This window comes from Trichomonas vaginalis, chromosome III (genome assembly GCF_026262505.1).
Source record: "Trichomonas vaginalis G3 chromosome III, whole genome shotgun sequence".
In the NCBI taxonomy this organism is placed as follows: Eukaryota; Parabasalia; order Trichomonadida; family Trichomonadidae; genus Trichomonas; species Trichomonas vaginalis.
Genome location: NC_067205.1, coordinates 22,305,294 through 22,317,868, shown reverse-complemented (window position 1 = coordinate 22,317,868; position 12,575 = coordinate 22,305,294). Strand labels below are relative to the sequence as shown.

Genomic DNA, 12,575 nt, shown 5'->3' with positions numbered 1-12,575 from the left:
TCAGAAATTATAACCATATCATTAAATTTGAAGGTTTAGATGGTTCGGATAAAACTATTTTCAAACTAACTAAAAGCATTTGCAGACACTTTAACTTTTGCCCTTAGGTGTTAATATCTTATCTATGTCGAAACGTATCATGAATGAAGTATTTTGCACTGCTGAGGATATGGGACTTCAAATCTTCTACCAGGACTGTGATAGCATGCATATTTTCAATGAAGACATACCACGTTTAGCTCGGGAATTTCAGAAAAGATATGGTCGCGAATTAATAGGAAAGAATTTAGGTCAGTTTCATTCAGATTTTGCAGAAATCACAAAAGATAAACAAAGTTTAGCTTACAAGTCGATATTTTGTGGAAAGAAGACTTACATAGACCTTTTAATAAATGACATTGGTGAAGTTGCATTTCATGCACGTATGAAAGGCGTAAAACAAGATGTCATTGCTTTAACCGCTAACGAAATGTTTCCTGACGCAGTACAATGCTATTATAATGAAGATAAGAACATTCATATTCCTGTTGGAAAATATGATAAAGATTCTGAGTTCAGTATAATGAAATTATATCAAGCCCTTCACGATGGTCAGGAAATCGCATTTGATTTGCAAATCAACAGCACCCTGTTTTGGAAAGTTTAACTTTTCAATAACGACTAAAAATACTTTCATAAGGAAATTAAAGTTCTGAAGTCATATGATATAATATATTTTTATCGTTCAAGACAAAAATAAACTTTTCATATTAAATTATGTAAGCGTTTGAATTTACTATACGTAATGCACGTTCTTTTTCCATTAACATCATAAACGTTAACATATAATGAACCATTTATGTTTTCATTAATGTATAGTTCTTTATACTGACGACCGTTATAATAATAAAACAAATCTGCATTGATGTCGTAAAATAAATCCTCAAATTCATGATTTCCATAATGTGAAACAGTAATTGAATTTTCACTGATTTCATCAACGAAATTATATTCTACTCCATTTGCTTTACTTCTATTTCTATTATTTGTAGAACTTGAACACCAATGTAGATTATCAATCTTATTATTATTTCTAACTTTATCGTAATGGTCAACTTCCCCAAAACTACAGGATTATCAATCCACTGAATAGCTATTAATCTATGCTTAAGATATTTTTTACCGTTAAGGGTTAATCTTATATATCCATTCTTTTCTTCATACTCACTGACAGTCTTTCCGTTTTTCTTTCTTCTTATTTGATACGGATATTTGTGTTAATTTCGTAATCTTCATCAGCACTAATGTTTCCCAGTTATTATTTTCCATCGTTTTATAAAAATAAAAAAATCAGAAAATTAAAAATTAACTACATTTATTTTTTTACTCTTCACCTCCATCAGCAGCTAAATTATAATCATCAATTCTAACAGCAGGAATGCCAGCTGGTCTGACTTGAATAGCGAAACAAGCATTTCTAAGAAATCCTAATAAAGGTTTGACAGTGTATTTTTCGCTTATATTTGTATCATCAGCTTTAACACCTAATTTATATGTAATTGGTGCCGTTGATGTTTGACCCTGTTGAAATGTGAAATCAGTTTCCGTAGGGAATCCACAGAGGAAATGAGTGTTATCGTATGATTCATATAAATGTTTAACGCTTCCATCATCAATTAACGACCTCATCACATCTTCATTAAATCCTATCATATCGTTATTTGTATTGCATGCATTAGCAACCATTTCATAGAACACAGGACCATAAGAGCTTCGGTTCAGCTGGCATACTTCCATAAGCGCCCATTGATAATTGAAGGGTTTCAAATTGAGGATTTTCGAAATTCACGATATAATTATCATTCTTCCTAAATAAAGCCCAAATGCTTTTAACGTTAATTGGTGTATAAGCTGCTGTGAAAGTTGCTGATGGTGAACCTTTACTGAACGAACCGTCCATAGGAATCCAGTCCATTACTTTAATTGGAAAACATAAAGCTTGTGATGTATAATGGACTAATTCAGTGTAAATATTTGGATCGAGTGAAAATGCTTTAGGATGAATGAAGCAATCAATGAATTCAGCTGATTTCTTCGTTAATCTTTGTTCAACTGTTGAAACAGTAATTTCACCATTTGATTTAGAAACTGCTGTTATCATATTGAATGGTTCATTCCATGGAACAAATTTATTAGTTGGTGGGTCATAATTATCTTTTACCTGACTGATTAAAGAAGGATTATGAGCTAAAATATCTTCTACCGGCAGTGCTGTTACCTGGAATGCATCGCTACTAAATTTAACCTTTAACTGAATGTTGCCTGCAAAAGCAGGAATAAATCTAATAACTTCTAGAATAAGGAATTTACGACATGGAATCTTTATTTTAATGTCAAAATTAATTTCAGCTCCTGCAGCTAAAGGTCCTGAGATAATTTGACCTGTTCGAACTGTTCCAGAACGTTTCCATACATCTTTATGTCTCGTTTTTGAGAAAACATCAACTTTCTTTATTTGTTCTGTAGTCTGTGAATTAGAAATGATATATGCTTCTTCTCTTGCGTTATCCTGACTATAAATAACTCTTCCATTTGCTAATAACTGATATGCGCAATGGTGTAAATTGATTCATCAAAAACGCCAAAGAAACCTGGAGAATTAGTATTTGGAATTGATGAGCCAGTAATAGCTTATCCAGGATATATTTACTTTTATAGGTAGTTGTAAGGAATGTGTTATAAAGGTCTAGCATATTTTCACCTGGCGGAGATAAATTGAATGTGACCCAGTTATGATCCTTTGCGCTTCCTGGTTGTGATGGAATTTTTGCATCGATATATCTTCTATTAGTATCACCAATATTAATTGCATTATCGATTACATCAAAATATGAACGAATTTGATGGATATGTTCAGCTGGTGTAAATTCGTTAAGCTGTTCGTTTTGCATGTTTTATGTTAGATAAAAATATTTATTTAGTTTAATATTCTAACTCTTCTTCTTAGTTGAGGAATTTGTTTCTTTTGTTCAATAATTTCATGTTTTACGTTTTTACAAACTCTTCATTAATTTTGGTTTCCTGCTCTTTTACTGGTGGGTCTGGATTTTTTGATTCCGTTTGCTTTTCAATGAAATTTACAAATTTAGCTATTAATTCTTGATTCGTTATCGAAAGTACATCGGGTTTGATTTCAGCGCTCTGCGCCAAGATGGACTCTCTGAGTCCTCCTGGTTTAGGTTCTGGTTTAGATTCCGTTTCCTTTATCATGGGCTTTGTCCTGACAACCTCACTGTCTTCCGCTTTTGTTTCAAGTTTAGGTTTTATATCTATTTTATCAGTTTCCGAATTCGTTAATGGAACTCGTCTTTTTCTTACATAAATTTTTCCATCTTTACTTGTTGATACATAATATAATGGATGCTGAATTCCTCTTGCATCATTTAATATAATCGATTGTCTCTCAGATTTTGATAGGCTCATATTTAATTCAAATAAAATTTTTAAATTTTGAATTTTTTATCGGTAATCAAATGAGTCAGGGATTAGATATTGAAGCCATCAAAAAAGAAATTCGTGAGCAGATATTAACAGAACTAAAGACATAAAAAGAAAAACCAGTAAAAACCAAAAAGGAAATTAAGTGAAAAGCAGTTAGCCGCATTAGCTGCAGGAAGAGAGAAGAACCCGAGAATGAAAGCAAAAAGAGAACGTGAGGCTAAAGAAAAAGCTGAAAAGGAAAAGGCTGAAGAGGCTCATTGAGCCTCATGAGGGTCGAAGACCCTTTTCCATTGAGAAGAAAGAATAAATGATATATTTTTGTTTGTAATAAATGTATAGACAAGTACCTTTAACAGTTGCTTTCAGTTCTGAAAACGAAAATGTCAAAATAAATGGAAATAGAATTACATTTAAATACCTATTGACTAGCTGTGAATATAAATGAAAAATATATTGGTTTATCAAATATGTATATAACGCGAGGATTTAGAAAGGTTGAATTTGAGCTTGAAGTTGTTGTTATAAACGATACACAAGAATTTAAGCAAACTATTCACATATATAAATATTTCAAAGACGACACAACATTATATGAATGCATGAGTGATTTTAATGAAATTTTCGAAAAGAAATTTAACAAAAACGCTTTAGGATTAAATGTGTATCTTGATAAATTAGGTGAAGAAGGAATTCATCCGCAGATTATAGACTTTCATTATGAATTTATTGAACAAATAGATGATTCACATACATGCACATTTGTTATATACTCGCCGTTTAATGAAGTAGCAGCAAAGAGACAAAGTGATTTTAGGATAGGTTTTAAAATTTCTCAGTATAATGAAGACTTCATGAATGTATTTAATTATAAACCCGGAGAAGAACGAACAGTGTTATCACCAATAATAACATATAATGTATGGGACAGAAAACAAGTCATCTTATATTCAAATATCGCTAAAGGGGTTGAAAATGAATTTATCGGGCATACTAGAGCATCACCATTAACAAATATTAAATATTATAAGTTATCAGGAAATAATAGAGAGTTTTGGATTGATATGTATTCTACACACGATCATAAATGTCCCGTTGTATTACCCGAAGACAGAAAGGATGTTTTCTTCCTTGAGGCTCAGTTAATGAATTCAACTATTGCAACTTTATAAGAGAATTCACAAGGTTAGAAATGAGGTTAGATATCGGGTTAGATCTACCCTAAGCCGCGTAGCGGCGAGATGGGCTCAAAGAGCCCTCTAAATTAATTTTATCATTTATGAAAAATTTAGTATATACAGAAATTAAAAAATTTTTGAGTTAATTTATTTTTAAGTTTATTTTTACTCTGGGTGTTAAAATCTATGATAAAAAAATAAATAAAAAATTTTAACGTTAATTTTTTAAAGTTTATTTTTAAAAAATTATTTTTTTATTTTGTGAAGTGTCAAAAATTTTAAAGTTTATTTTTAAGTTTATTTTTTAAAAATTATTTTTTTTATTTTGTAAAGTGTCAAAAATTTTAACGTTAATTTTTAAGTTTATTTTTTAAAAAATTATTTTTTTTATTTTTGTAAATGTCAAAATATTTTACGTGTCAAACGGTTTTTTGCAGATTCTAGTAATTTGAGTACTAAGGGGCGTAGACCCTTGGTACCCAATTACTAGATACTAACTATACTTCAAACATTTTTCTGAGCAAAGCTCAGAAAAAGTTTGAAGTATATTTCTAATTTTCTTTAATGTTTATTTGAAGACTTCAATAAGCGTTCTTATTTATTGTGTGACATTATGCAGCTTCTTGCAAGAATATCAAACTTATGTATTTTATTGTCATCAATTTTGATCAATTAATTTACAATTTCTGTCCTCTGTTAAATCTTAATGTTCTCTAATTATGCTTTTCATTTAAATTCATTAATAAGATAAATTTTGCAAATTACCTCAGACTTTTCAGAGGATTGAGTGGCAACTCAATCCTCTGAAATAGTCTGTGGTAATTTTTAGTCTCTACACTATTTCAATATAAGCTCCATTTTTAAACAGTTTTTAAAAATCGAGCATTGAAAAGCCCAATAGATATTAGATAACCTCTTACATTATAATTTGCAACTGAGAGTGCTGTATTTCCATAATTGTTCTTTGCTTCTTTATTGGCTCCAACAGAGATAAGAGCTTATGGGTAAGTAAAACAAATAAGATCAACTTTCAAATTTTCGAAATTTATTAGATCTTGGAGGTAAATTACCAAGGTTTTCGACGAAAAACCCATTTTTATGCTGTTGAAGCTATAGTTTCACTTGGTCATATTTGTGGAGTTATGGACCATTAAAAAAAGGAGGATTACGACCCTTTCAATTTATGAACGTGGAGCCTTAAATGAAAGGATTGTTATCACAAATATATTCTTTATATATATATGTATATTCTCCCACTCTAACATATTATGAGATAATTAAGCATGTCAAGATAATTGAGAAAAGATTTCAATCAAAAATGAGTAGTTCATTACTCTTCTCAGACAGTCTTCATCGACTATCAATGCCAACAAATTATATTACTATTCAAAATTATGAAGAGGCTGTTTCAATTCTTAAATCTGTCAGAAAATACATGAAATTCCATGTATTTGGTGTACTTATTGATTTTTTAAATCAAAACGACAAGTGTTTGCGCGAATCTACAGAAGAAATCAAAAAACTTCAAACAGAAATCAAAACTTTACAAAACCAAATACAAAATGCAGCCAAAGCAACTGCAATTAATGAATCTCACAACTATCCTAAAGATTATTTAACCAAAATCTCATCACTTAAGGAAACTAAAGGTTTTGATAGTGTTTACCAACTCTTTGAAGAACTTTCTTCAAATGGCAATCAAGAAATGATTTCAAAGGCTGGTAAAGAAGGACTTTGGAGTTTGGACTAAAATTCATTTTTTTCGCTGTTTTTCGAGTTTCGAAGCACCCAAAGTACAAGGATTTTTTTCGAAAAAAGGGAGGATTAAAAAACCGTAATCCTCCTTGTGCACCCTTAATTTGAAAATGTATGTAAATATTTACGAAATTACTTGATTTAAATATATTGAAATATTTAAATATTTAAATCAAACGTAAATTGATGCTTTAAATTTAATTTTAAAAAACTGTATGAATTTTACATTCTCGTTTTTTATCCAAATTTTCATCGGTTAGGAATTATTTTAAATCATTACTTTGTACCTTATATTACTGTTATAATTATCCGAGTATGTCAGAAAATGGTAAATGCACCCTTAATACCAATGAGTTTATATCACATCTGAACCGGCTTTCAAAATAGATTCAACATAATGATTTATTATATAAAAGTAAGGCTTACTCAGATGTGAAAAAGAATTTCGGCTCAGATTTGATCAAATGAAGCGAATCAATGAATAAAATAAAGATTCTGATTAATTATTATAAAAAAAACTCAAACTCAAATGCAAATGCAAAGCTGTTTAAATGATATAAGCCTGACTGTGAAAGTCCTCGTTAGTAAAACTAGCATAAGATTCTTTCAGTAATGTTAAAAATTTAAAATTTGATTAGCAAAATTGATTTTATTTGATGTATCCTTGAAACTTAGCGGAATTGTATTTTGTGTTCAGCTTTTTGGTTCGAATTCTACAAAGACAAAACTACATTTATTTGATTCCAATGGATTGACGCTTACACAATTACAAATACGTATGATAAAATTCGCCTAATTAATAACTGTCGATGGAAACGTGGCCACAGTTTCCTATTCAAAATTATTTGAATTTACAATTCTTCTATGTTTGGAATATTTGACTTAATTAATAACATTTTAATATTTTAATTTGTATTTAATTTTTTCAAAAATCATCTCTTAATATTTTGATAAGGATATCTAGCTTTTTTGGAATAAATTAAATAAAAACATGAACATATCGGAATAGGCTCTGCTAAAAATTAAGTCTTCCTTTCAAAAGTTGGTATACCTTTAATATAATGTTGATTAAAATTATATTTTTATTTGCTTTATTACATATTTCCATTTGGAAATAATCCTCTTTCAATAATTGTGTGACATAAAAACGTTTCTTTTCAAATGATGATATTGTATTGAAATGCATATTAGATTATTACTTGTTATAATAAAATTTTCTTACAAAATGAATCTCGTTTTTTGAAAATTGAGTATTCACTCTTTATGGAGGAATCTACCGTCTCATCAAAGAGTCGGCGCTATACTATTAACACAAGCGTCATCAAAGACAACATTAATAACAATGTCACCGACTTTTCTGATACTATTGACAATGAATCTCTTAAATTCCTCATTCATAAAATCACATTTGGCGTAGGAAGATGTGACTATAGTGGGAAGTGGATGTTAGTTCTTGCTATGTCAGTTCCAATGATCTTTTTGATCCTTACTTCCGTCGGTCCAAATTTGTTTTATACTTCTGAGGACGATAACACAAATTTAATTGTCAAAATCATTCAATACATAACAGAAATTATTCCTTCCTCCAGTGAACCACTGATTCTTTTAATCATTAATTTATTTTTAACTTTTATTTACTTAGCCTTCGTTATTTTCTATTATTACACCATTTCACGCTACAAACAAAGCGCCTTTCCCTCGACAACCACCATAAATGCATGGATTTTCTTAACAAGGTGCATTGCTCCTTTCTTTACCTGCTATTTCTCATTTCTTTTATGGAAAGGACTTCGTCTTATCCTCAAAAACGCAGACAAAGTACAGTCAACCATCCATTTCGTATTCGGCATCATTCTTTGCATTTTACATTTCTTCAGTTTCCACCTGTCTGATAGTATCTGGCAGGCAACCCCAATTATTTGAAAGAATGATATCGGGCAGCTATGGTTTTCTTACAAAATGTTCAATTTTCTCGTTCAAGTTGTGATCTGTCTTTTTGTTTTCATGGACCAGTTATGTGTTATGATAGGAGGCCTATACGAAACAATAGTATTTCCAGCTGTAGTCCTTGTAACAGCTGTAATTTCTGTCGTTTTCTTAATTAGAAATCTTCCTTTCATTAATCCTTCTCCATGTTCATTATTCATAACGATTTACATCCAATGCTTCGTATTTTCTATCAATCCATTCATTTCAAGGTTCATTTCTAAGAGTATTACCTTTATTTTCGTTATTGATTTGATTATTTTCGTAATTTTGTATTTCATTGGCCGTTTGATTGTCTCTAAGCGTACAAAGTCAGTTGCCAGTGTATTGCATGGCCTTCATTATGAAGAAAACGAAGAAGAAGATCAACAAGAATTATATGCTTTAATTGCTGAGTCAAAACCAAAGAAACGGGTTGATTATACAGTTCTTAACATAAAACGACCTTATACAGCTGGTTTATTAATGAGAGTCGGATTTCTTTATAATATCGAAGACGTAACAAGTTTAGATTTCATTAAATTCGTTTGCAACCAATTTACAGATGCTAGACTCTATTTCTCGGCGGCTCAGATCGCTTACGCTCTTCAAACAAATCTTATTTACATTGCAGAAGTCCAGAAGCTTTGCAGTTCATCAGGATCATAGCTTGCCAATTCAGAAGTCTTTGTACAACTTCTCAACGAGCTTCGTCAAGAATTACTCACTCAATTAAACAAGCCGTTATTAGATGGACTTCACTTGGCCAAAAAGAAGAATCTTTCATTGCAAAGTGTTATTGGAGACTTCTGGGGTGCAGTTCTGAAGCAAAAGATCGAAGCCATGGCCGACCATCTTTCAAATATCACAGCAGAGATGATCCACGCAGAATGTGCTTATCAGAGATTGATCAGGAACTTCTCAAATTCTCCAATCGTCTATCGCGAAACTACATCTTTCTATAATAAGACATTAGGAAATCATATCAAAGCGATGGAGTGCCACAAACTCTCTAAAGGCAAAGCCAAGAAGGAAGGCATGCAAAGCGAATCGAATTCCACGGCCACAGATGATGTAACGAACAACAATGCTCAAGTAGATAAAGCATTTTCACAGAGAGTCGAGCCAGCCATCTCAGCGCAAGAAGTATTCGAAAACATGCCAAGTGGGCCAAGAAAAATGCTAACAACTGTATATGTTTTTGGCTTCATTTTGTCAATAATTTGTCCAATTGCAGTTATCGCGATCGGACTTATCGACATGCACTCATTCACCAAGACATTTGAACCCGTCAGAGTATTTTCCGATACTTTATATGCTGTTACCCGTATTCCACAACTCATCAGAAGATATCAACTGTATTTAAACGGCCAAATCACTCCATGGACAGCAGAAATTGGTCCTGTTAGAGGTACGAACTTAGAGTTCATTCCTCCAACGAATTGTACTTTTTCTTTACGAAATTACGTCATGGAACTCCGAAATCTTTCAGTTTCCATTCTAGATGTAGCCAAAGGAAACAAAGACATAGAAAGACTCTCAAGTTCCAAGATCTTCAACAAGAAACAGTCCAATTCCACTGTGAAATCATCGAGTTACGACATGTTAACATCATTTACAAACGCTGCTGAAAAACTTCTAAATAAAACAGATGACCAATGGAAAGTTGTCAACACAAGTGATGAAGTTATCTTCATTTTCGATAACGTTGATGAAATTGTTAATGCTTTGAAACAGATCATGAGTGTTACAAATCAAAACGTCATCAATAGAAAGAACGAGTTCAAACTCAAATCAATTATTTTGTATGTTTTGACATGGGCATTGCCTTTCATTATTATGTTACCTTTGTTGTTTATTACAATCAAGAACTTGAGAGCAGAAATTGCTTTCATTCTGAAGTTGTTCATTGGTTTCCCTAAAAACGAAATTTCCGCATTGAGATGGTCAATGAAATCATCATCCAGTACGAAGAAAGCAAACAAAAATGCAACACAAGCACAACAACAAACAAAAGTTGCTTTCCAGACATCAATTGCCGGATCTGCTTCTACATCAAGTCTCGGATCAGAATCATCTTCTGTCAGTTTCGAGAACAGGGAACCAGCAGCAGAACAAGTTGTTGATTCATTGGCAGCTTCATCGAGAAGTCATACAGGAAACTACACTAGATTTGTAAGATTCCTTTTGTTGTTTATGTTAGTTTCTTCTGTATTAACAACAATAGGAATTGCTTTATACAGATCAGCCATGTTATCCATATTAAATGTTGCTCATGGATATGTTAATGCTGTTGATTCAACATCAACTGCTGTTGCTTCTTACGTTTGGGGACAAGAATCATTCTCAAAGGCGCCAATCAACAATTTATCACTAAGCGAAGTGAAGAACAAAACATGGCATTATGTAAGTGAAATCACAGAGACATTTGATAATTTCTTGTATTCTTCTGAGAGTGGAATGAAAGCTTCTTTATTACTAGGTACAGATGTAATCAATGCTTATGTTACTTCAACAGCTGTTAATAATGTAAGTGACAAATACAAGCCACAACATGGTTTCTTACACTCTGTTTATTTCTCTTTGTCTTGTGATACTCAGTTGAGATTGTTATGGGAAACATCTTTGTTTATTATGAATGCTTCTGATCCAACGGAGTATTCATTTGATGATAATTTCACTTATCAATACGAACACTTGATTTTCTCTCATTTGGACTATTGTTTGAAAGGCGGACAAAACCTTTTGTTGGATGAAACAGACCAAATTGAGAGCAACCAGAAATACAAGATGTTCCTTTTGTTCTTCTCTTTGTTCGCTCTTCAAATCCTTGTTTATTTCACTATTATTTTAGTCCAATTTTTGAGAGCAAGAGCAATTCATCACACAGTTCATTCTCTTCTTCTTTTGATTCCTCCTGAAGCATTGCTAAAGAACCAGATGGTTTTGAAGTGGATATCAGGATCTGTTGATTACACAACATACAACAGATTGAGAGATACTTACAAATCAAAGGAATCAAGTAACATCGCTCATGATTTCATTGTAAATAACTCTAAATCTGGTTTGATTCTTTTGGACGGAGATCTAAAGATAACACAAGTAAATACAACTGTCTGTTCAATGCTGAAAATGGAAACATCACAGTTACAAGGCCAAAACTTTATCAATATCCTCAACCAGCAGTTAATGGATAAAGAAAAGGCCATTGTCGTCCATCAGTTGGAACATGACATCAATAAAATGAAGGCAGGAAGAGCAAGATCGAATTCAACATCAATACAATCATCTATTTTGGGAACAAACAACCAGATGATGTATTTGACAATAACAGTTGTAGGACACTCAGTTGACGAAGGAGCACAAGATGAAGACCATGAATCAATCGTTCCTGCTACATCTTTCTCTGTAGTTGTTGTTGATTCAACTGCAGAACACTTCCAAGCTGCTTTAGTTGCTTCTGAAAAGGCCAAAGGAGAAAAACTCATTGAAAGTTTGTTGCCACCATCAATTATCAAGAGAATGAATGAAGGTGAAACCGATATTACATTCGAAGTCCAGCAGGCAACAGTTCTTTTCACTTCCATTGTTGGATGGTCGAATTTGACTCAAGACATGAAAGCTACACAAGTTATGACAATTTTGAACTCTCTTTTCGTCGCTTACGATGAAGAATTGCATAACTTCCCAGCAATCACAAAGATGAAGACAATCGGACACATCTACATGTGCTGCGGTGGTTTGTTCTCTGATTCATCAGTTAACTCAGGCCAAGTTGTTGTTGAATACGCCACAAAATTGTTGGAAATTGCACAGAAAGTTTCGAAAGACTTGGGAATTTCCTTCCAGATTACTTGTGGTGTTAACACTGGTGGTCCAATCAAATGCGGTATTCTCGGTGTCACAAGACCTGTTTTCGATATCATCGGTGATGTCGTCAATGTCGCATCAAGAATGAACTTACACTGTTTGCCTGGTTACGTCCAGATTTCGCCATCAACTTACGACGCAATTAAGTATTTGAACTTTAATGTCAAAGAAAGAGGTGAAATTCAGGTTAAGGGTAAAGGTATGATGAAGACATACGTCGTATCCGCCAGCAGTAACAGCCAGAACAGCACAGGTTCAACATAATATGTTTTTGATAATAGAACTACTTTTTTGTTTAATTTAATTTATAAGTTTTCTAAATCATTTCAA

General features: G+C 32.2%; 3 protein-coding genes and 4 pseudogenes across 7 annotated transcripts, besides 2 other annotated features; 5 read left to right on the top strand and 2 right to left on the bottom strand.

The window, feature by feature from the left end:
* Nucleotides 1-4,646: part of a mobile genetic element that runs on past the window's edge.
* TVAGG3_0743330 lies at nucleotides 140-695 on the top strand (annotated as a pseudogene). The gene has a single exon. A coding segment is annotated over exon 1 (556 nt).
* Nucleotides 1,363-2,930, bottom strand: TVAGG3_0743320 (annotated as a pseudogene). Its single transcript has one exon. A coding segment is annotated over exon 1 (1,568 nt).
* Nucleotides 2,957-3,462, bottom strand: TVAGG3_0743310 (annotated as a pseudogene). Its single transcript has one exon. A coding segment is annotated over exon 1 (506 nt).
* Nucleotides 3,614-3,738, top strand: TVAGG3_0743300 (annotated as a pseudogene). The gene has a single exon. A coding segment is annotated over exon 1 (125 nt).
* A 1,327-nt stretch (nucleotides 4,647-5,973) lies between the features above and the next one.
* Nucleotides 5,974-6,405, top strand: TVAGG3_0743280 (protein ubiquitination; the record flags this gene model as incomplete). The annotated part of the gene is made up of 1 exon (XM_001318185.1): nucleotides 5,974-6,405. The coding sequence occupies one exon, from the start codon at nucleotides 5,974-5,976 to the stop codon at nucleotides 6,403-6,405; it is 432 nt and encodes a 143-aa protein (XP_001318220.1).
* A 316-nt stretch (nucleotides 6,406-6,721) lies between these two features.
* Nucleotides 6,722-6,754: a mobile genetic element.
* Nucleotides 6,755-8,414: 1,660 nt separating this feature from the next.
* Nucleotides 8,415-9,044, top strand: TVAGG3_0743260 (adenylate cyclase protein; the record flags this gene model as incomplete). Its single annotated transcript, XM_001318184.1, has 1 exon — nucleotides 8,415-9,044. The coding sequence occupies one exon, from the start codon at nucleotides 8,415-8,417 to the stop codon at nucleotides 9,042-9,044; it is 630 nt and encodes a 209-aa protein (XP_001318219.1).
* Nucleotides 9,045-9,218: 174 nt separating this feature from the next.
* TVAGG3_0743250 (guanylate cyclase protein) lies at nucleotides 9,219-12,509 on the top strand (the record flags this gene model as incomplete). The annotated part of the gene is made up of 1 exon (XM_001318183.1): nucleotides 9,219-12,509. One exon carries the CDS (start codon nucleotides 9,219-9,221, stop codon nucleotides 12,507-12,509), a length of 3,291 nt encoding a protein of 1,096 aa, XP_001318218.1.
* Between the last annotated feature and the right edge of the window lie 66 nt (nucleotides 12,510-12,575).